We start from the raw sequence: 23453 nt of genomic DNA, 5'->3' as shown, positions 1-23453 counted from the left end.
TCGCTGGTGTTTAGGCAGATATCAGTAAACAGCAACAAATGCCAAGTTCAACTTTGTGCTCAGTGATGCATGAAAATCATTTCTGGCTTCAACCATTTGGCAACAATTAAATCCCTCTGGTTCCCAGACTGACCAGAGTTATCTCTATAGAGAGGTGTTGTGAGATCTTTGTTTCTGTTGGACAGAAAGCGATCACTCATGAAAACTGCAGGTATGGCAGTATTTACATTCACGCAACTTACCACATGACAAGGACTGCTGTAATATCCCAGTATTGAGGAAAATTGTAATATTTAAAAAATGAATTATTGTAAGTCTTAAAAGTCTTAAAATCTTACCAGGCGGACACAGAAGACAGCATTCATCCCCTATCGGATACTCTGTCTCTGGATGACAGGTCAGAGTGTTCCCACTGAAGACGTTGATCAAAAATATCTGTGAAGAATAAGAGTTTCGTCTCAGTGAAGCTTGGTTGACATGTTGACATTGCAAAGAGCAGGTGAGAATTACTCGGGCAAGAGAGAAGAGAAGAGAGAAGAGAAGAGAAGAGAAGAGAGGAGAGAAGAGAAGAGAAGAGAAGAGAAGAGAAGAGAAGAGAGGAGAGAAGAGAAGAGAAGAGAAGAGAGAAGAGAAGAGAAGAGAGGAGAGAGGAGAGAGGAGAAGAGAGGAGAGAACAGGAGGAGAGAAGAGGAGGAGAGGAGGAGACAATGATTATGGTTTTTGACAACATTCAAGTTGGTATTAAGGTCTTTGCTTGTTAGTTCATTCAGTGAAAGATGGATGGATATTATATTGTATTTTATCTTCTTTAGTTAGAAACCATTCCAAACAACTCCCAATGAAAACAGTGGATTGTAAACCCTGAGACCTCGCTCATCTGTCCCAACAGACTCACCACTGAGGTGATTGTTCCTGTATCCAGCTCAAATATTCATCCTCAAATGTATAGTCAAGTATTCTGCATCTGTTAAGTTGGAGCAGTACCAGTGTTGCCCATTTACAGAATTCATTTAGAAAGCCCACTGAAAAAGATTATTGATTTTATTGTTTCATTGATTTGTAACTGCTGGGAGATGTAAGTGAACTTGCAGCTTGTCTGAATTCTGAATATTCAGGATGTTTGACAGAAGTATTTTGAGCAAACACAAAGCGAACACTGCAGCTGACTCACAGGGGGACAGCAACCACACAGATGTGGAAAAAACAGTCGCACCCCCTCCATCCCACAGCTTTTTTTTCAACCCTGCACTATTTTGGGGTCATACTCCCACTACCACTCCACTACCCCACTGACAGAAACCTGTTAGTAGAGTGTGTGTGTGTGTGTGTGTGTGTGTGTGTGTGTGTGTGTGTGTGTGTGTGTGTGTGTGGCACACATGCATTTACACCCCCTGCCTCACTATAAGAATGTATCACCAGTCACTGTTTCCATTTTTTATAGTTATATAACTTTATTCATATTAAAACTAGCCTCTAGATCTGCCACAGATCTCTCATTACTACTACGAAGCAGGATTTAACATGCACTCACCTGAGATTTGCTGAGATACGGATGATGACTAACTCCTCTAACTGACGCCTCAGACTGGCCGTTTGTATCTACTATATGAGCCAAACCACAAAGCACTCAGTCACAGTCATCACACTCACTTGAGAAACTTCTGATGGCCTTGTAGAAGTGGTGCTGCATATGATGGGACAGAGAACTGCACTTAACTTATTAATAGAGGATTATGGCACATATTACTGTTCTGCTTTCTTCAATGTTAATAGTAAATGTAGTAACTTGCATGAAGCAAGTTGATAATTAACTGGCATTGCATGTGATCTGCTCTGCTTTTTTTGTCCACTATGAACAAAATAATCTGCAAACTCTATAATGCAAATATTATATATATATATATATATATATAAATATCTTTGTATTGGTATACATTTGAATAATACAACTTAAAATTGATATTACAATTCTTAAAGCAAGATAGCTATGGCCTGTTTGATATGCCAGTATATACAGCATTTATTTTTTATTTTCATCAAATTGAAAGTTGGACCAAAGTATTTCATTTTATTCAAATACAGTTTGCCTTAATAAAAGGGCTCAGTTTAGAAGATATTGTCTTTTTCTTTCAATGCTCCCATATGTAGATCTTGCCTTTCTCGAGGGCCAAGCTCAGGGACCTTGGGCTTAAAAATTGATTGGTGTTACCCATAGATTTAATAATTAAAACCTAGAAACCGGATGTCGCCCAGACAAGATGGCGGCGCCATTCATTTTTACGAAAGTTGCTCACCCAGCGCATGTGCCAAAAACGTTTTCTGACTTCCGCGTTACTTCATGGGTTGTTACCGGTTTTAATTAGTGTTGTGCCTGGACATTGGTGAAAGTACCATTTGTCTAAGCAATATAATTGATCAGTTATGGCTAAAATAATAAAATATTAATATTAAAAATGTTAATATTAAATCATAACTTTGATTAAAATCAAAGTACTCGGGGCACCACCCTTCAAAGTAAGGGAAATGATAGCCAATCAATTGATTTAGTCTCATTTACAATAAGCTAACTATCAATTTGGAATTCTGATTGATGATTAAATTAATAATTACCACCAGAATCACCACCTTGGTAGTTAGCAGAGGTTGAAGGATTTGGAGTTCTACCGGTCAGAGGTTGGCAATACTCACACTTATGCAACATTAAATAGACCAGACTGCATATTCAATAACATTTATTTAAAAGACAAGTTGAAACAACAATATATAATCTAACAAACGAAATATATACAAATATGAGATTGTGTGTGTGTGTGTGTGTCTGTGTGTGTGTGTGTGTGTGGCTGTAAAGGTCAAAGGTCTAAGAAGTACTACAAACAAGATGGCGCTGAACAAAGAAACTACAAAATGGCGGCATCAGTGGTGTCGGCTCGGCCACATGCTGTGCTTCTTTGATAAGGCCATTTGTTGCAGGACAGAGAGTTTCAGGTTAAGAGAGGGTTAGTCACAGGGTCCTAACGTCCAAATAACTTATTGATAGATATAACAACAAAATTAAGTGAACACATTGAGTCAAATCAATACAGTACACTTTTAAGGTTAAACATTCCTATGTTTAGCCGTGTTGCGTTATGCTATTCTGTATTCCCAAGTTACGTTACCAAGTCCATGGAAATGGAGGCTGTTTGTGTGTCCAGAAAGATGCAGCAGTCGTGCTGCGTGGTTTCAGTGTTTCTTTTTGTGTCCTCCACAGAGTTAGATGCTCAACACTAACTCTGCTTGGTGGTTCCTGAGCTTGATCAGTTGACCAGACTTTGTGTCTGCCACTGATGTAAATCCAGACTTTCCAGCCTTGGTTGGTCCTTTGGCAGGCTCTCGCGTCGCTGCCTGTGGAAGTTGCAGCAGTCTGCTTCTGCAGGCCTGCATGGAGTTCAGGGTCCAAGAGCAGTGGTTTCTCTCAGAGGAGAAAGAGAGGTCTTTACTCTCCATTGAGAGGTTGGAGAGGAGAGTGTTGTCTGCTTGAAGTTAGAGGCAGGAAGAGAGTGAAAAGATGGGTGTGCTGGGGTTTTATGGGCCTGATGACCCCCTGAGGTCTTGGGCACACAGTGACCAATGGCAGCCTGCAGAAACATCTCTGGCACTCGGACTCTTCTGACTCTGCCTCCTGCATGGAACAAAGAAACAGCTTAGAAACGCAAAGAGCAACGACCTCAGTGTGATCATGACATGAGGAAGAGTTAACATGTCTGCAATGTTGTGATGGCTGTGTTTGCATATCCGAGGGAATAATCTATCTTCCCCGCATTGAAAAACATTATTCGATAAAAACTGATTTTGACACATTAGTTTTAAACGTTTTAAACAAACTGTTCAGAACAGCTCTTATGTTTAATGGTAGTTGGCAAACCAGTTTATGGTGCCACCTACTGGTCTGGTGTGTGAGCAGTAGATTAACAAAAAAACAAACAAAAAAATTGAACAAAATTCAATAAAAAAGAACATTAATCCTCTTTATTATTCTTGTTTCTCTAAGGTACTTAATAAGATGATTTCAGAATTTTCAAAATGTATTTCATGTCAGATTGTACCAAATTGTATTTCCTGTCAGATTTCCTAGTGCTGAAATCAATTCCTTTCTTTCTTCATCATAGCTGTTGCTGTCTATCATAGTTTCTGGTTTATTACAGTGTGAGCAGAGTCCAGCAGGGTTGTTTCCCATTCTGTGGAGTGTGTGGTCCAGACGTTAATGTCCAACTCTCATCCAAGTAATGAGCATCTCTTCCTTTGGTTTCCTTCTTTGTATTCCAGCAACAGGTTTTTGAATACTGTGAAGATTTCTTCCTGCCGCAGTATTCCTGCCAGGTTTTGCACATATAGTTCTTTATTATAGCTTTAATCTCTGGTTAATTTTATTTGTATGTAAATGATCTTATTGGTTAAAATCATATAGCAGACAGTCTATGGGAAACCTTCAAGGTTAAAGGTCCCATATTGTCACCTTTTTGGTGTTTTATTTGAAGTTTTGATATTCTTAAGAATATATATTTGTTTCTTTTGGTGCCAAAAAACATCTCAATCTGGTTTTATAGCTGTTTTAAATGTTCTGTAAACTAACCAATGCAAACTTCATCGGTAACCGGTATCACAAGCCGCCAGAGTGAACTGCTGCCAAAGCTATATTGTATGTGTTTCAGGGCTGTCTGTTAAACGCGTTATTAACGGCGTTAACGCAAACCCGTTTTAACGGCGTCGTTTTTTTTATCGCAAGATTAACGTTCTTTTTGGCCTAGCAAACTGTGTAGTTTTCTCACATGCTGTTGCAACACCTAGTAACGTTAGAAAAACTACAACACCACACCGGATCTAGCTAGACCGGAAACAAAACAACAGGCACACGAGGCGGCCAGAAGGGTAGGCGAGCGCGAGACGCCGAAATGGATGCCAATAAGATTCTGAATGGAGGGTTTACTTTTAAAAAGTTGCCAAATGGTTCCATTGACAAGTCCGAAATGATCTGTGTTCTGTCGTTGTGAACTGAGCTACCATCGCAGCACGTCCAGTTTGAAATACCACTTGATGGCCAAGCACACGGCTGATGCGAATTCTCCGCCCCCTCGGCAAAGCCAGGCGACAATGGACGACTTCAGACGGAAAACCCATGTTCATTCTTTCTGGAGAGAAATAAGAGGCTGGGTCCATGAGCCTCTGGTGAATAAAAAGCAGTAGCCTGACTGCTATGTTCAAAGCAAACTTGAGAAAAAGAAAATATTAAGCCATGGTTTAACTGCACTATAGGCCTAGTCCTAGTTTATCTGTATCGCCCTGTTTTGATCCCTTAGAAAGGGCTGTTGAAGGGGCTGTTTGTGTGACAAAGTATTTCTTTCACCCTTTTATTGATGGACAGTGTTGCATTGTGTGAGAGATTGTCAGCTCCACGTGTGAATGTTAGTGTGAAATTGAACACTACAGTATATGCCAATGTTGTTTCAATAAGAAAACATTTGCACAAAGCAAGCCGATCCACTTTTCCATGTTGATAAGAGCATTAAAATGAGACAAAAAATAATGGGACAAAAAGAAATCAAGGGACATTTAGAATAGGTAAAAATGTGCGATTAATTGCGAGTTAACTATGACATTAATGCGATTAATCGCGATTAAATATTTTAATCGTTTGACAGCACTAATGTATTTGTCTGTTTATTACCCGTTTTGACACTTTTACAGTACTTACAGAGCTTATTTATGAAAAAAGGGATGAAATCTCATCTTTGACAATATGGGCCCTTTAAGATGAAATGGCAACAACAAACCAACAGTTCAACACGGTTCACAATGAGTGAAGTATGCTACTAATACAGCAGCAACATGGAGACGGGAGCTGTTCCTCCTGTCACACCTGCTACACACACCGGGGACAGAGCACAGGGTATCACACACTCACACAAACATATTCACCCACAGGAGACTGGAGTTATATCAAATCATACTTGACACTTCAGTGTGAAACTGCTGTCAATATTTGTATCTTGTGCTTTTAATACATTTAAACTACTGTCAATCCCAGTCGTTGTAGTTTGTTCTTTTTCCATACAATAGCAGCACTGACGGTATATTCTTGGTTCAGGTTTACTTGTTACACATATATTTTCACAAGCGTGACTATGTAGAAAAAAATGAAACCATTGTCGGTAGTTTAAGGCCTTGTTACTACCACCTGCAGCCATTGAAAATGCGTGCTGTACGTCCCGTTGTCGGCAAGAGAGACCTCTTTTGGCTATTTTGTGTAATTGACCATGACACTTGTTTTCGGTTTCATCTGTGTTGCTTTAGAGTCTAATGTTATATTCTTGTTCAATTGTTTCTTCTGATAACCACCAGATAACCACCACAATAATTAAAGATTGTTGATTAAACTCTGAATCGTATACACCCAGCATATCAACATATCTTTCACAAGACCATCTCTCCTGACTTGAAATCCACTTGTAGTATTCACCTCAGTTGATCTCTTTAAATCTTCACTAACATTTCCCTAAAGTTGGTGGATAATAATTATGTTTTTGACAATTCATAGCTACCAAGACCCTGAGGAGGCACATTGTCTTTATCCAGCTTGTCTGCACCGTCTGTACTGACAATGTCCCCCCGAGTTACATTGTGCTGTTTAAAAAGATACATCTGTTTATGTGTTAGCGTCCTGGGATGAACAACACATCTGTCAAGTTGTCTATGTGAATTCCAATGGAACCCCTAGCTGTTGCTCCTGTACTTTCAAAATAAAAGTGCAAAGAAGGCTTCCATATTGTTGATGTTGACGTCCTGTGCAGCTTCACAAAAAACTTTGACGAAAAAAAAAGCATTCCCTCAAAGATGAGTCCCAAAGTGGAAAGGTGCACAAAAGAGGTTGGTGGTAGTGACAGAAGCTGTCACTTGGGCACCAGGCCGCGGAGTTTGGGGTAAAGAGGAGATCCTGGACTGGAGGCGCTGAAAGGAGACGTCGGGGTGCTCGACTTCTTACCAGTTTTTGGTCGACTGAGTGACAGAAAGAAAATACATATTGTTGGAATGACAGCCAAAGTCATACATTACATTCCTACACATTTTGACAGTTACTTGACATTTTCTGTGATTTCTTTTGCTTCCTGACCAAATACAAATAATACAAGCTCCAGCCTAACAACAGGACCATACTGTAAGCTCTCAGATAATGCATGTTGGTGCTACGCAAACAAAATCGCATTGAATTGAAAACTGAACTACAACACGGGGTCTTGACAGCTGCAGGCCAGCGTACAGTTGACTGTTGGTCTTACCCAGACTTTGGTTTTTTGAAACTAGAGCTGGCACTGGCTGATGGGGTTGGTCTCAAGCTACTGTTAAAGCCGGAGGCATCTATCTCGATCTCATCCTCATCCCTCAGAGCTTCCTCCAGAGCGGCTGCCACCGTTGGGGCGATTACTGGCTCCTGATAGTCTTTAGTTGTCCGTGTTGGCAGGTCCATGTCCAGTATCAGGATGTTTTCAGCCTGAAGAGAGAAAACAAAAGCACTCAGCTAAGAAAAACTAATCAATCCAGGTAGTTCATGTTGGAAATGTATGCAGCCATTTTTGTGCCTCGGTGGAGGTCATAAGTCCGAAAACACAAATTGAATGTCGTTTACTCTACTCTACTACTCCTTTTAGTGAGGCCTCAGTTTTGGGGGTGTGGTTGCACAAACATGCTTTAAAACAGACGTGAGTTAGAAAGGAAATGGTGTTCCGCTGATCTAGATGATTTTCACCTGGCCTGGCAAAATAGCCTAATTACATTAAAGCTAGACTTAAGACTTTCCTATTTGATAAAGATAATAGTTAGAGCTGCTCAGGTGTTTAATGAACCATCTCCATGTATTTACATTATATGTGTTAGTGCCCCAGTGCAGGTATCTGACTCCAGAGCTGCAGGATCCAAATTCGACATTATTATTATTTTTATTATGATCCAGATATTATTGCTTCTTCAATGAGATTAATTCAAAACATAGCTTTTATTCAATTGTAATTAGAAGTGAATAGTGGGACTAAGTAAATCCTGTTTTAAACCTGTTCCCTACTTTAGGAAGCAGAAGCAGAAATGATGCTACTCTGAATTGTGGAAAGGGAGTCTGACAGGGCAGGAGGAGGGTGAAAGCTCCGAGGTGGACCTATTAAGAGACATATTGGAGGAGCCTGAGCGGGGACAAAGCCACCGTCAATTGCTACCTCAAGAGGCAATGGGGAAGCTATGGGTCTGAAGTTTATTGCTATTATAGTATCCAGAATAAACTTATTTCTTATGCTAAATTCACTCGTACCTATGCTGTAAAAGCTGCATTGCAGTACTGTTTTGTTGTGCATAACATCTAAGCTCCACCCTTGTGGTGTAACCTGTGAAACAGGAGATGGGGATGAAGAGTGCACAGTCAGTGTCCTCAGTGTTTTATGTGAGGAGACGGCTCTTGGTGAATACAATCACCAACGAAACAGGTGAAGAGAAAGTGCAGCTTACTTTGTATCTCATGTCGGTCTTCATCATCATGGCTTCGCAAGCGTGCTGACAGAGAGGCCTCCTGTAGCCGACTGCAGACAGAGGCCTGGTCATCATCTGATGTTCACTGAAGCAGACACACAGAGAGAGTGATGTACCTTGGGAAAAATTTGGCATATGACACATCTTGATTAGGGTTGTACAATATGATGATATATATATATATATATATATATATATATATATATATATATATATATATATATATATATATATATATATATATATATATATATATATATATAGTGCAATGGTAGAAACACCCATCGCTTCATGTTATGATCTATATTTAATTTCATTGTGCCACCAATCTTTTAATTTTCCATTATGGACGCTTGAGATAGGAGAAGGACTCCGACCTGTCAAGACAAAACAAGGAGGATTCACATTTCCGTGAAACTGTATTACTTTATACATGCTCAATTGAAGCATTGCACAAAAAAAAAGGGGGGGGGGGGGGGGGGAGTAAGTCCTGGAACACACAAAAGAACAAGCTCTCAACAAGCTCTAATGTGCAACATCCTGAATGATAGGTTCACAGAGAGGGCGGGTAGAGAGACAGGCTACATCCATCCCAGCGCCGTTGAATGAGAGTCATGGCAACGGAAGTTCAAAATGTTTGCACGTCACGTGACTCATGGAGATGTCAGATAGTTCCTGGAAGTTGTTGGCGCGCAATTAGAATCCATTATTCAGAGCGACAGAAACGCAAAATTTGGTAATTAATAGTCATAAATGTATAGATTTACAATAAAGGCAGACCGACATGCCTATGTAGTTAATCAATATGTTTTCTTAAATCATGAATAAATCATCTCAAAGAAGTGTTTTTCCTCTGCTCCTGTCCTCTAGAACGTCTGACATCGACTGTAGGGACTTGTATCTGAGCACGTTTTGTCACTATGGAGGTGTTTTCACATTCCTCTCCTGAAGGAGGGGATTTCTGTGCACTTCTCTGCAGTGCCAAATTCAACGGATTCCTGGGCAAGCTAGATTCAGTCCACAGTAATACAGAACACCAATCGCTGTCGAATACGCAAATGCAGGCAAAGAAATCGGAAACTTCTAGTGCAGCAGAGGCAGCGCATCCACGAGAGGACGGAGGGTGTGGCAGCACACAGGTAGCGTTAGCATTAGCAGTTCGTGAAAGCTTCATGGCCGAATCTCAGCCGATGTTGCCGCTAGCCGTCTTGTTGCGCGAGCAGCTGGGGTGGTCGGGGCACGTGGCCTGTGTTATTTGCATATCATGAATATTCATAGTCTCAGAATTCCTCAATGAGGGAGTGAGAGTGGATGGTTTCCATCCCCATTTCAGAGTTTTTTCTTAAAAACCTTTTTTGCGTAAACAATGTTAAACAAAATATTAGGCAAAGCAGATTTTTTTAATATACTTAATAACGTGACTGGAGGGGAGCTTTAAAGGGGCAGTAAGCGATTTTTGAGAAAGCTTGTCTGGGCTGAGCCCCAAAAAAATTTCGAGGCACAGCACACACAGAACCAACAGCTAGTGGAGTGTGAGAAATATTCACTGATTTTTACAAAAAGTTTATTGGATTAAAATCACTTACTGCACCTTTAACTTTTCCTTGAAAACAGGGTTTCTAGTTCAAACTGGGTTCTTACAGTTTTCTCTCACTTTGGAGAAGCCAGGCTGATAGCAGGAGCCATGTTGCTACATTACACATGAAAAGCTCCTCTAACCAGATAAAGAATGTACAAAAGAAACAGGCAATGAATATTGCGTGACTTACTCCTCTAGGCGTGTGATGGGCTTCATCGTCCAGCACTCGTCCTCCTCATCAAAGTGAGCTCTGTTGACTATTTTGTTCTTCTCCTCTAAGGGAATGAAGTTCTCGACGACCAGACATCTGAACGAGAAACAGACAAGTCATCAGCCGGATGCGGCAACAGACAGACAGGAAGGCAAACAGAGAAATGACACAAACACTCAGGTGTGACTGAACAAATGTAAATAGAGAAAAAGAGAAACAGCAGCTCAGCCGTGTGACTCCAACCCTGGAGTGGTCAGGAAGACTAGTCTCACGCTTGCCTCAGTTGTACTTTAATTTCCATTCATCCTGGCTGTCATACACTCACGCTGTTTCGTGCCGTCATTCCCAGAGCCTGACATTCCTGCGATCAGCTGTTAATCAGCTGGTCTCATCTATCCAAAAGCATTGCAACACACCTGCCTTGTCAGCCTATCATCTTGCTGCTGTCTGTTTAAATATGATTTTTCTCCCTGCCTGCATTTTCTCATGCTGCTGTTCTGCGCACCCTCCACATCCCCATCGCCGCCCAGTCTGGGCAGACTCGATTCTTCTCTCCATTAACTCAACAGGTCATCGACCGCCATCGCCAACAGTGTCTGGACTCCATGGGGAGGATTTACTCTGCTGCCGCTCAGGACCGATGCCCTCTGCTACAATATCTCCCCATGGAGTCTAAGCCCCAAAGACTATATCAATATTTTGCCCTCACATATTCTGTTAAACCTCACATAATTTTCTTAATTCACTTGTCTCTCCTGAAACAAGTGTTTTGTAGTCTTAGAAGCCTTTGTCTTTGCAGACTGATTCTAAGTTGGATTCTGTACACTCCTAAGTTTGATTTATTTCCAGTTTCACAACCCTTATTTTACTGTACATTTGACTACTGCGATATCTTACCTCTAGGACTGCTAGAATTAGCTGAGTAAATCTAGTTTCTGAAATTGGCATTCCCTGTTTAACTGTGCTCTGCCTGTTGTTTTAGGTTTAACAATTTTTTTCTTTGTTGACTTAATCTCATATCTCTTTCACACCCAAATGACCGTGTAGACCCGGGTTTTTTAAACGCGGGTCGACCCACGTTGAATCGGCAATTGGCCACTTTCACACTGCAAACAGACCAAGGTCTGATGATCGTGTAGTGACAGGTGGCGGCCATAGATGGTGGTAGAGAGCGGTGTGCGCCGTAAAACAAAGAAGAACAACATTGTAGTAAACAACAGAAAGCATGGCAGCCAGTGAGCCGTTCATCATCCATGTTGCCGACAGTTTATGGCCACTGTGTAATGAGAGACCGCCCGATGAGGCCGTGTGTGTCCGTCGAAGGGTTGAAATAAAGTGCCCCGTTCTGAACCTCATCCATGAATCTGGATTGTGTTAGTTGTTACCACCAACGACCCAAAGCTAGGCTAAGCGAGCTAGCTACATGCGAGAGGTCTCTTTACTACAGCTGGTGAGGTGACAGCAGTTACCGTCAGAGGAGTCGAGCCTTCGTTGCCTCTGTCATCGCGCAAATTAGCGCGTTCACCCGGATGTGACGTCACATCAGTGCGATCGGAGGTGAAGCCGATTAATACCCGGGTCTATTGCAGAGTCATTTGACCCAGGGCTGAATGCCGATCAAACGTTTTCTCACTGCAGAAAACGCCGGGTGTTAGCGGGTTTTAACGGGTTTTTGGGCCAGTGTGAAAGGGGCTTGAGTATCTCTTGATTTTTAATTCTTTCTTCCTCACGTCACAAGTGTATACTTTCGATTCCTGTACATCCCTATTCTCGTAGATACTTTAGACCACGTACCCCTACACAACATCATCGTAATCTTTCCAATCTCATCTACACCTCTCCCGTTCCACACAGACCCAACACCTTGTCACAGGGGACCTGTGGAACCAGTCTGCTAACGGCAAGGCCGGGTTCATCTCTGGCTGCGCCTCCTCATGGGCCCTGGACTTCCTTGCTCTCACTGAGACCTGGGTAACTCACGACAACACCTCCACCCCTTCTTCTCTCCTCAGCCTTACCGTTCACCCACACACCTCGCCCTGCTGGCAGAGGGGAAAATGCTCTCTTTACCCCTTCTGCACTTTACTCCATTTAATATTCTGTAACCCACTCGGTGGAATTAAATATCATTGTATTCTACTGCCCACCAGGCTCTCTTGGGGATTTCTTGGAGGAATTGGACGTCCTCCTGTAGAACATCCCAGAAGATGGCCCAGTGTTAGTACTTCTCAGGGATTTCAACAACCAGACAGAGAAGTTAACATCTCTGCTGTTAGTCTTACACACACACACACACACACACACACACACACACACACACACACACATAGACAGTAACCAACTTGATCCCATATTCATCCAGAAACTGCTCTACCACAGAACTCTCTATCACTTCCTCTCCATGTCTCTGACCACTTCTTCATATCCTACTCTCTTCCCCTCTCTCAAACTGCCAACCCTCCCTCTTCCACTCATACTAACCTTCACTCCCTGTCTCCTTCTGTCCTATCATCTCTCCCCTCACCCGACTCCTTCTCACTCTTGCCTCCTGACTCCACCACAGACACTCCTCCTCCCTTTCCTCACCCACCTAATCAATACCTCTCTGACAACTGGTTACTTTCACAACACTCTTAAAGTAGCAACATCAGGAGGTTACATCCGTTCGTCACAGAGAAAGCGATGCAGGTATTACATTACATTACATTGTATTGGTATTGGTACAGGTGTTGGTGCAGGCTCTTGACATGTGCCATCCGACATCTGCAGCTCATCCAGAATGCAGCGGCCCAGTTTATCTCCAACCTACCAAAGTTACCTACCCTGCACTAGTGGTGGCTTGAAGCCATTCCCAGCCTACCGTGCTGCAAATGGCTCAGGCCCTTCCTACATCCAGAAAATGGTCAAAACTTACACACCAGCCCGTCCACTCCTCTGTGCTACTGCCAAATGGCTTGCTGCTCCCTCACTGCGAGGGGCAGCCACCGCTCATCTGAATCCCGTTTGTATTCTGTCCTGGTTCCTCAATGGTGGAACAAGCTCCACATTGAAATCAGTACAGCAGAAACCCTTCAATGCTTCTGTCACAGACTGAAAATTCACCTGTTCAGACTGCACCTTACTCCCTGAATTTATCATTAAAAAAATAAAAATAAATCCAAAATGAGCACTTATGCCTATTTGATAAATATTTATGTACTCTATTGATTGATTCTTGCACTTACTGTAAGTCGCTTTTGACAAAAGTATCTGCTAAATAAATGTAGAGTTATTCCATATCAATTAACAATTACACAGTCATGTATTGAATAACAATCAGAACTAAATACTATTAATGGAACTTTTCTCCTTCAAATAAACCTTAAAGATTCCATCGTCTCAAAGTTTAGGTCTGAAATGACAGAGCATGAAATCACATGCAGTTTGAAGATTGTTACTGTATGTGTTCTCTCCTCGAGCAGGACAGATCATGTTAATGATAGATATAATACTGATGCAGGCTCCATACTTCAGTTTGAGGTCCCTGGTGAGCTCGTTCTGGGTTTGTTCCAGCTCCTGGCGCTCTTTAATGTGTTCCTCCTGGATGTCGTGGATTTCTGCCTTGACTGCCTGCAGCTTGGCAAACAGCTGACGGACAGAGGAGGAAGAGGAAACCAGGGTGTCCATGATGAAAGGGACCTACACAATCTAAAATGTACTATAACTACTTACCTGCAAGATATTTCATTGCCTGACTCATAAATCCTCATAAGTGCACATCGGATTCCAAAATTAAACAGTCACATTGTCCTGTGCTTTTTCAAATAATGAACTGCATCTTTTTGATGTATTTGTATATTCAGGATAAATTCATTGACTACAGGGGCCAGGACTGGAGGTGCATGCAGAAAACAAGTGTCCTGTGCCACTGTGATTGAAGGACAGGAAGGAGTCATCTAGTACACCAGTCAAGGTTGAAGGTTGGACCAAATTTCCCCATCGTGGTGAATAAAGGTATATGTTATCAAGGTTGGAGTTGATACCTTTTTTAGCTTCTTGGTTTTGATGTCGACCTCCTGCTGCAAGGAACTGTAGGTCTCCTTCAGCTCCAGAGTCTCCTCGTCACGACTTTCCATCTGCTGCTGCATCTCTCGCTCTCTGCGTTTCTGCAAACACACATTTTAAACTATAGACTGCAGTGCTGTGTGTGTAAACACAAGTCACTGACTGAAAGGCAGACTGTCATAATTTCACAATCAGCCAAGTGAGGGACAGAAGACAGCAAAACAGCAACCGTCGACAAATAATGCCATAGTAGCCTACTATTAGTAGGAGACAACGGGGACGAAGACTGAGACTGTATGGTGGATATTGTGGGGGTGGTACTTCAACTTGAAGTTCAGTGGAATATAATATAATTTTAAGGCTTCAACTGAACTTTCAATATTTTGTTACTGCATTAACCCCTGTATTTCCGTCAAAAAAGGTGAAGAAATCAACCGCATCAACTCCATTTCCACCTGCGACTGTCCTGCTCCATACCTCTCTGGCTCTACGTTGTGACATTCAGGCATCAAATAATTCCCTCTGTCTCCATTTTGTTTCCGACGAAGCTTTTTTAATGATTCTCAAAGCATTAATAATATAATTTGAATGTGTCGCTGGCTGAAGACTGTTGTAGTGAAAAGATCACAAGAGGACACGTCTTTAAACTTGATGACCTGTTCTGATGATAATGAGCGTGGACTCCACATTGTCTTGAGGGTTTTGTTACGGTGGTGCAGTGGTGCACTGTCACCATGCAACAAGAAAGTTCTTGGTGTAAAAAAATTGGTCAGAGTGTCAGGGCCTTTCTGCTGGAAGTTTGCATGTTCTCCCTGGCTCTGGCTTCCTCCCACAATCCAAGGACAGGCAGGTCAACTAGCTACACTAACTTGTCCAGAGGTGTGAATGTGAGTGTGAATGTGAGTTTATGGTTGTTTCTCTTCATCTCATCCTCATTAGATTCACTACAACTGTCAATTAACCAGCGATCACTTTTTTGTTGTCTTGCGACCTTCAAACAATTACTCTAATCCACGGTTCAGGTGATTGGAATACCTGTTCAGTGATTTCATGCCTCTTCTGCTCCAGCATTCTCTGCTGCTCATTGGTGTGATCCACTATGTTCTTCCCCCCTACCAGGAGCTTACTCTCCATTGCCTGGGCGAAGAAGAAAAAAAATGGTTGAAAACATTTCAAATCACTTGGGGCACGGAAGCATTTCCATCTCTCTACAATACATTTCACTAGCAGAACAACAGAGTCTGTTGACTCACAAGAAGACCAAGTGGCTTGTGTGTATCATCATCATTTAGTTGAATCAAATGAAAATCTCACTTGTCATGTTAAGACAGCAGTTACAGTCCTGGCGTACAGAAACACCCTGTCTAGCAGCTGCCATCATCCCAGGGTTTATTTAATACAATTAACTATGTTGTGAACCCTTGTACTTCTGCTCTGACAGATGTTTCAACCATAACCTGTGAGAACTTCCTTCACTATTCTATTCACATTCTTTTGTGCTTGTGGAGTTTGAGCCAGTCTCTCTGTCGTTGCTCACTGAGGTGGTGCAACCCATGAAACCCACCATCTGTCCCTTGGACATTGTTCCCGCCCAGATATGGAAAGAGATCTTTAATACCGTTGAGTCTTGTTTACTTGTTTTTATTAAATCATGTCTAAGTTTGGGATCTGTCCCAGCTGCCTTTAAACATGCTGTGGTCAGGACCCTTCTTAATAAAGCTGGAACAAATTACTTCCCGACTTATGCTCTATATCTGACTTTGCACTTTTTAAAAACCATACCTTAAAATGTATTTATTTAGAATGGCTTTTAAAACTTAGCACTGTGACACTCTCCTTCTCCTTTTTATGTACCTTTGTCTGATTTTATTGTTTTCTTTTATTCTATTTTATGTTATTTCTTGATGTAAATCACTTTGGATACGTGGTGGTTGCTGTGAAGCGCTACATGAATAAATGTTGACTGATTGATTGATTGATTGTCTTGAAAAGTCTAAAAAGTCCTACCTTAACTCTGGCTGCAAGCTTCTCTCCAGCCTCCCTCTCCCTCCTCAAGTCTTCCATTTTCTTCTCCTTCTCCTTGAGCAGCCGATCTTTCTCCTCAGCCACCAGACTGTGATCCTCCATGATGGCTCTTCTTTCTCTCTCCAGCTTCTCCTGCTCCCGCCAATAATCTCCTTTGTCGTCTCCATCTTCATCATCGCCCTCCGTCTCTCCGTCTTCCAGATCCTCGCTGTCGCTCCCTTCCCCAGCCCTCCTCCTCTGCCTCCTGTTTTTTTTCTTTCCCGAGCGATTCTGCAGCTGCGCCTTCAGCATGGCGATCTGTCCCTGATACTCTGTCAGCAGGGCATCCTTGGGGTCCTCGTTGATGCGTGGTTTGTTCTTGATGTTCTTTGCCCTGTTGGAGTAGCGGAGCGTTGTCAAAGTCTCCTCCACATTGTAGGAAGCTGGACCAATGTTGGCAACCATGACGGTGCGGGCATTGCCCCCCAGCGAGTCCTGCAGCAGACGGGTGAGTTTTGAATCTCGGTAGGGGATGTGGCTGCTCCTGCCATCCACCAGTGCTGATATAACGTTCCCCAGAGCAGAAAGTGACAGGTTGATCTTTGTGGCTTCTTTAAGTCTCTCCCCTTCAGCGCCAGTCTTTTTCTGCCTTTCGCTGCCGGCTAAATCTACCAGGTTCAGCTTGCCAACTCTGATATGGTTCTCCCTGTCCACACCCAACTCACTGCACTCAACAGTTATGACAAATATGGCGTGAGATCTGGAGCTGTGTTCATTCATGTTTGTGGAACCCACCATACGATTCTGGTTGCCCACATTCATGACATGTTCGATCTGCCTCACACTCTTGGTGACGAATGATGAAAGGTCTTTGACATACACGCCAGTGTCAGGCCTCTCCCTCAGCTCAAGGCGATGGGATTGGTCTTTGGGCAGCAAGTCCCTGATCTCCTCTTGGTAGATTTCGAGATACGAGGCCCTCACCAGATACTGCTGATTCTGGGACCGTGAAATGTGTGTGAAGATGTGCTCAAAGGAGTTCGGGATCACCCCTCTCCTCTCTGGGTCGTTTCTCACCCCCTCCATAGTGTATGTCTTCCCCGTACCTGTCTGTCCATAGGCAAAGATGGTCCCGTTGAAACCAAGAAGAACGGAATCCACCAGGGGCCGGAAGGTTTCGTCATACAGATCTATTTGTTTGGAGTTCCAGTCGTACACTGAATCAAAAGTGAAGACTTTGGGGGGTTCACTGGCCGAAGCTTCCCTGGGGTTCCTCACTATTATTTGGCCCAGTTTCACATCGACCAAGACCACCGGTTCAAATTTGGCTGCCCGTTCTTTTTCATTCATGGGGCGACAACGGACCACCACCTTGACCAACTCAGAACTCTTGCTCTTGGACATGGTGAGTTTGGCACTTTGTACTTTCTGTCTTCCAAGTGTGGTTTCAGGAGGAGTTTCCCAGTAGAAATGCCCACATCAGAATCTGCGGAAGACACATCCAAAGCATTCACAACATGTTATTCTGCAAAACAGTTGCAGCCTGTTTATTTGGTCCTCTTCTTCTACCACCTAAAAACTTCATTCAAACACCAACATTTTCAGCTCAATGAGGACATGCCGGCTTGTATTCAACTTTTTCACAACTCACTACCTGTTATATGCAATGAGATCACAGGATTGTGTGTCCAACATATTCCTTAATAATCAACATTTGGTATGCAAGCAGGACATAAACGACACAAATCTAGCAAGTGAATTGCACACAACTGTAGCTAGCAGAAAATATAACACAACTCAGATACCTGCACAGGGTAGCAGGGTGGCAGAATAAGTGGGGGAGATGGAAACTGATTTTCTCTTCAATTCTCTCTCTTTCCTAAAATTTTCACTCTTCATACAAAGTTTTAACAACAAAACCTAAGTGTTTTTGTGCCAACCAACTACTGCATTATACCAACATAGCAGGTATGTAACATGACGTAAGCAGGTCAGCAGTAACCAGCTATTAGCTAGTTGTCAGCTAATCCTCAATTCTCATCAAAGAGCTTTATCATCGCTCTATTGCTCCAGTGGTTGCATCTGACCAAGCCCGCATTATGCCAGGTAATGTCAAATCTAACTAAAAACTTAATTATTAAGTCCCATTCCTACAGTCCAAAGCAAGTATGGACTGCTCTTGAATAATGTCTTTCTTAAGAGCCATCACTCAAAAAAGTCTGTACCTGAAGATCAAATCTGTTTCCTCTGCCATCTCTGGGAAGATGGCAAAATTCTCTCTCAGCTTCAGCTGATCCCTGACTCAATAGGTTTTAAGAGTAAAAGTTCCCCTCAAAAAAATTGTGCTTTTCTTCCTGGCTGGTGGTCTCAGTCCAGTTTAGAATTTTAAAAGTTACTCAGTGTCTTGCCTATAATTCAAATGGGATTCTGAGGGAATTCACTACCTGTTATGTACGATGAAAACACAGATCACAGGAGTGTTTGTGCCTTTGATCATTTGATCTTTGCATCAACGGGGTGCTTCCCCGGCCTCTGTGGAAGCCACCAAGATCATCACTTTGGCCAGAGTCGGGGTTATGAGAGCTATCGGGGGAAAGGCGTAAAGAAGAGCCTTCAGCCACTCGTGTGCCAGCGCATCCAGTCCCAGTGGAGCCCTCTGATCGTGCAGAGAGAGGAACAGTGGACACTGAGCATTCTCCACTGATGCATAAACGTCCACGGTTGCCTGACCAGACTGCAACCAAATCTGTTGAAGTCACCAGTCTGCATAGAGTGGAATGCCCCTGGATAACAAATCCGCCCCAGCAGTTCAGAATGCCTGGCACGTGAGTTGCTCTCACCGATTGCAGGTGCACACTGCTCGAAACAATCAGTTTTATGTGCCACTGTGTGTAACTGGGGGGACCTCAGCCCCTACCCACTGTTTATATTAGCCACAACTGTGGTATTTTCTGACCTCACTAAAACATGATGGTCCCTCACCCAAGAGAAGATATTTTTCAGAGCCAAATAAATGGCCAGCAGCTCCAGATAATTTTTGTGGACAGAAGGCATGTGAGGGACCCATCTCCGCCTCACCGTTCTCCCCTCGTGAGCCCAGCCAACCAGAGAAGCATCTGTGGTGATCACCTTCCTGGCTGAGATGGTCCCCATCAAAACACCTTGTGTAAGGAAACCTGGGCTCCTCCAATAGCAAAGGGCTAAAGAACAGGCTGTGGAGACCATAGCCCGACAGTTGCTGTCACGGTGAGGCTCCAGACCCAGAGAGGACACCCGTGCTGGAAGCCCCTCATATACAGGCGTCCCAGTAGTATTACCACCACAGAGGAAGAAATTAGACCCAATAGCCTCTGGCATTGTTTGAGGGAAACCATGTTGTCCCTGCGAAACAGTGCTAGATTTGCCTGCATGGTCTCCACTTGACTTGGAGTGAGTCCAAATTGCTCTTTTCCACATTTATCTGAAATACTAGATTCATCAGGTGATTTATAAAAGCATCTGTGGGACAAGCTGCCTCCTCGCAGGTGGAAGCTGCCACCAGCCATTTATGTGGCAACAGGAACACCCCCCTCCCTGAGCAGGGTTACCGCTGCCTCTGTGCATTTCAAAAACACCCTTGGGCTTTGGGACAGACCGAAAGGTAGAACCACAAACAAATCTCAGATATTTCCGGTGTGGGGGTTATAGGGGAATGTGGAAATAGAGCGCCGCTCAGAACCAATCGCCTGCCTGAACACACTGCAGCAGAGAAGCATCTGTCAACATCCTGAAGTTGTATTTTCTAAGATGCCGATTTAGGGCACGGAGATCCAGAATGGCTCTCATCTCCTTGGGAGGAACAACTCTCATATCTAGCTCCTTTCTTTCTCACTGCTTGTGTGACAACACTGACAACGTTGTTGTCTTCCCCTTCTGGTGGATGGAACATGAACGCCACCCAGGGTTCTGCATTCTATATGGAACACGTCCCGTTGAACTTGCTCTGGAACAGAGCTGGGAGGGGCAGTGGTCCATAGAGGGGGCGAACTGGACGCGCTCAACCCCGGAGGAGAGGCTGTCAGACCGGGTGCTTCATCATCTTCGCAGTCGCGGTGGCTGTGGGTCTGGCCTGGGGAGACTACTTCCTTGACCACGGGTTCTTGGGACCTCTTGAGGCCTGAAGGGCTGTCTGTGCTTTAGGGACCTTGGGGATCCTGAAAGCACGGGCCGGGTGAGAAATCGCTTGTGCAAAAGACCGGCGTGTCACTATAGGAGCGGCAGGTGGAGCCCTCCTCGGCAGGCAAAGTTTCAGCCCCTCATCATCTCTCTTTTTCTCCTCACATCTCTTCTGCATGGTGATAACAGCAGATCCGAAGAGACCCTGAGGGACGACAGAAGTGTCAAGGAGCTCTTCCTTTTCCTTGCTCGTCAGGTTGGTGAGCCCAAGCCAGCGTGCCCTCTCCTGAAGAACCATGAGGCCCATTGCTCTTATTGTAGCTTGTATGGCCACTTTATGGAGACGGAGGATGTGGTCCGTAATCACAGACTTCTTACAGGGTGGTATCTGGTTTAGACGTCATGTTCTCCTCTAGCTCATCTTGATACACCATCAGCATAGAGGAGGCATTGAGGGCTCTAGCCGACAGTGCCGCTGCCTTGTAGTACTTGTCAGTGAGGCTAGACTGGAAGCAGTCTGTCTTGGCGGGGAGAGATGGAGCCTTTCGGGTGGAGGTGAATCGCTACCAGCAGCTCTATGGGTGGCATCTGGCAGCTACCATGGGACTCCATCCCCTCACAGTCCAACCGGGAGCCTCCCATGATGGGTTGTCTCTCACTATATGGCCTCTCTTTCCACACCACCGCTATATCGTCGAGTAGCTCCAGTAAAATAGGCAGCACAAGCTTCCCTGTCTTTTTCGCCTTTGGCAGTTTCTTGCCGTCAAACCGGGATTTTACAACCTCCGCTTGGACGGCGGGTATGTTCAGCTTAGCAGTAGCTCGCTTACACATCTCCTGCATGTCAAGATCCAGGGGAGATGTCAGCGAGGGTTGGACACCTCCCTCAGCCGTGTGGGGGAGTCGGCCGACTCAGCCCCATCATCATCCTCCATGTCCCCGTTGAGGCTGACATGAGCTGCAGCCCAGCCCTCGCATCCCTCATCCATCTCTTGTGACACGAGAGTCGGGCCCATGAGGTGGAGGTCTGCATCCGCCCAGCTTTTATCCAAGTAGGGGTATTACTACCTTTCATTTCGTTAACTCTTGCTAGCCCCCAAAAGTAGTGAAAAGTGTTTCTACTTCGCACCAAAGTCAGCCGAGGAACAGTATTGCTACCGCACTCGAGCTAGTTAACAAGGGAACAAATTGCCCGGTGACCGAGTTGTGCACTCGAATCGGTGGACAGTTTAGCTTAGTACCCAAAAACACAGTTGTTTACAGGCTTCTGTGAGAAGCGAGAAGAGTTTTTTGAATGACAACTGACGCGATGTCAACCTATTATATAAGAGGAGGGTCCCATCCCCTCCTGACATAGGCGTCATCAGTGCCAGCCAATGGAGAATGGCGTAATGTAATTTTTGCTTCTGATGAGGTCACGCAGGAGTCGTAACTCATAGTGAGACACGAAACAAATGCTTTGTAAGAGAACCAGCTCAACTACTCCAATTTGTACCTGTGTGAGAATCAGTTGTTGTTGTGATTGACAGCGTGTCTTACGTTGGTGAGTCCCAGATCCACAGCGCTGATCAGCTATTTATTTAAAATGTGTCAATACTGAACCGAACGTGTCCAAACTCAACACTGCGCTTTTTTGGACCCTAAACAGCACACATGACAAGATGAACGGTCCTTGAAATATGACTGACAGTCTGAAAGTTAACTTCAATTCTTTGAAAACACAAAACATGATAGTGGAAATTAAAGGAAAAAAATCATAATACAGAAAGAATTATGCAAATGATGATATTTTCAAAAGAAGCTACTTTTCCCTCTTTTATGTAATAGTATGTGGGTGGGGGTCATCAGTGTCCATAAAACACACATATAGGTTGTGAGGATATTAATGGTGGTGATCATCATTCAAGCTCATACATTCATACCTTAGTTTTTGATTAAATTCTTTACTACAGCACACAATCATAAATACTGGTACAGTATAAAGTTATTTTAGATCTAGCCTCCCAAATTTATGTCAAGCTTGATTGATTTAACTTTGAAATGTACAAAATATTCTTCCGGGGGAGCTGAATCTCACAGCTGCATCCACGCTTGTACAGTTTTGTTAGCAGAAATGGACTAGGATGAGAGAACAGCTTAGAATTTTTGAGTTGGCTGTTGTGTTGTTTTGTTTTGAAAACGCACTTTCCCTGTCACTTGTATTAATGTAATATTTTCTCAAGATTGTAGGTCTACTGAGGGGTGATGTATAACATTGTTGGAAACATTTGGTAATAATCTAAATACATAAGTCGGACAGATGTGTAACAAAGGTCCAGTCGACAATTTATTGGACAAGTTATACAACTAAATAAATCTATGTTGTGGACATCACTTATATCTCCTGGCACCTTTATTCTCTGTAGAAATTCATAATGTAATACTTTTCCACCATCTTACACGATAGTAAGAGCTGAACAGTTGCTTCATTTCCACCACCATGGAAAATGGGTCTTGGGCCTGAAACTCCCGGGTTGAAAGTGGCCCCACCCCGGCCCTGCTCGACACTGAGGTGTGGGTCGCAAGATGATTTAGAGAAATCAAATACAATTTTAAAATGATTGCTGCAGTTACAAAAGATACAAATATTAGATTTAAAATGAAACCACACAAAAAACAAAAACAAATCTTAAGCCTTCTAATTTTCTTTCTCCATATGACCCCTGAGTTGATTGTGACAGAAGCGGTGGGCCCATTTACAGCACCACAGGAATCACTGGGACGTCTCCACGAAAGTATGCTTCAACATCTCTGACATCTGCACCCGGGGTGTTTTTCCGACGCGCTGGAGGTGGGGTATCAACAAAGCGTTAAATGGGGTCACACATCATTCTTTAAAAAACGCTCACTGAGACGGGACATGCTGCCATCTGG

General features: G+C 43.5%; 1 protein-coding gene across 2 annotated transcripts; it reads right to left on the bottom strand.

Annotated features, from left to right (window-relative positions):
* Nucleotides 1-5767: 5767 nt before the first annotated feature.
* LOC118316601 (kinesin-like protein KIF3B) lies at nucleotides 5768-18786 on the bottom strand. 2 transcript variants are annotated; one of them, XM_035644574.2, is made up of 9 exons: nucleotides 18611-18786; nucleotides 16389-17871; nucleotides 15417-15518; nucleotides 14360-14482; nucleotides 13846-13964; nucleotides 10317-10433; nucleotides 8527-8632; nucleotides 7314-7525; nucleotides 5768-7032 (listed from the first exon to the last, which is right to left on the bottom strand). In XM_035644574.2, the coding sequence occupies exons 2-9, from the start codon at nucleotides 17787-17789 to the stop codon at nucleotides 6927-6929; spliced, it is 2286 nt and encodes a 761-aa protein (XP_035500467.1). In that variant the 5' UTR covers nucleotides 17790-17871; nucleotides 18611-18786; the 3' UTR covers nucleotides 5768-6926. The 2 variants fall into 2 exon arrangements, with proteins under 2 accessions (XP_035500467.1, XP_035500468.1); XM_035644575.2 differs by lacking the exons at nucleotides 5768-7032; nucleotides 7314-7525 and having other exon boundaries at nucleotides 8526-8663.
* Nucleotides 18787-23453: the final 4667 nt, after the last annotated feature.

The sequence above is a fragment of the Scophthalmus maximus genome, chromosome 3 (assembly GCF_022379125.1).
Source record: "Scophthalmus maximus strain ysfricsl-2021 chromosome 3, ASM2237912v1, whole genome shotgun sequence".
Lineage (NCBI taxonomy): Eukaryota > Metazoa > Chordata > Actinopteri > Pleuronectiformes > Scophthalmidae > Scophthalmus > Scophthalmus maximus.
Note: the sequence above shows the minus strand (reverse complement) of the source record. Positions and strands in the feature narration are given on the sequence as shown.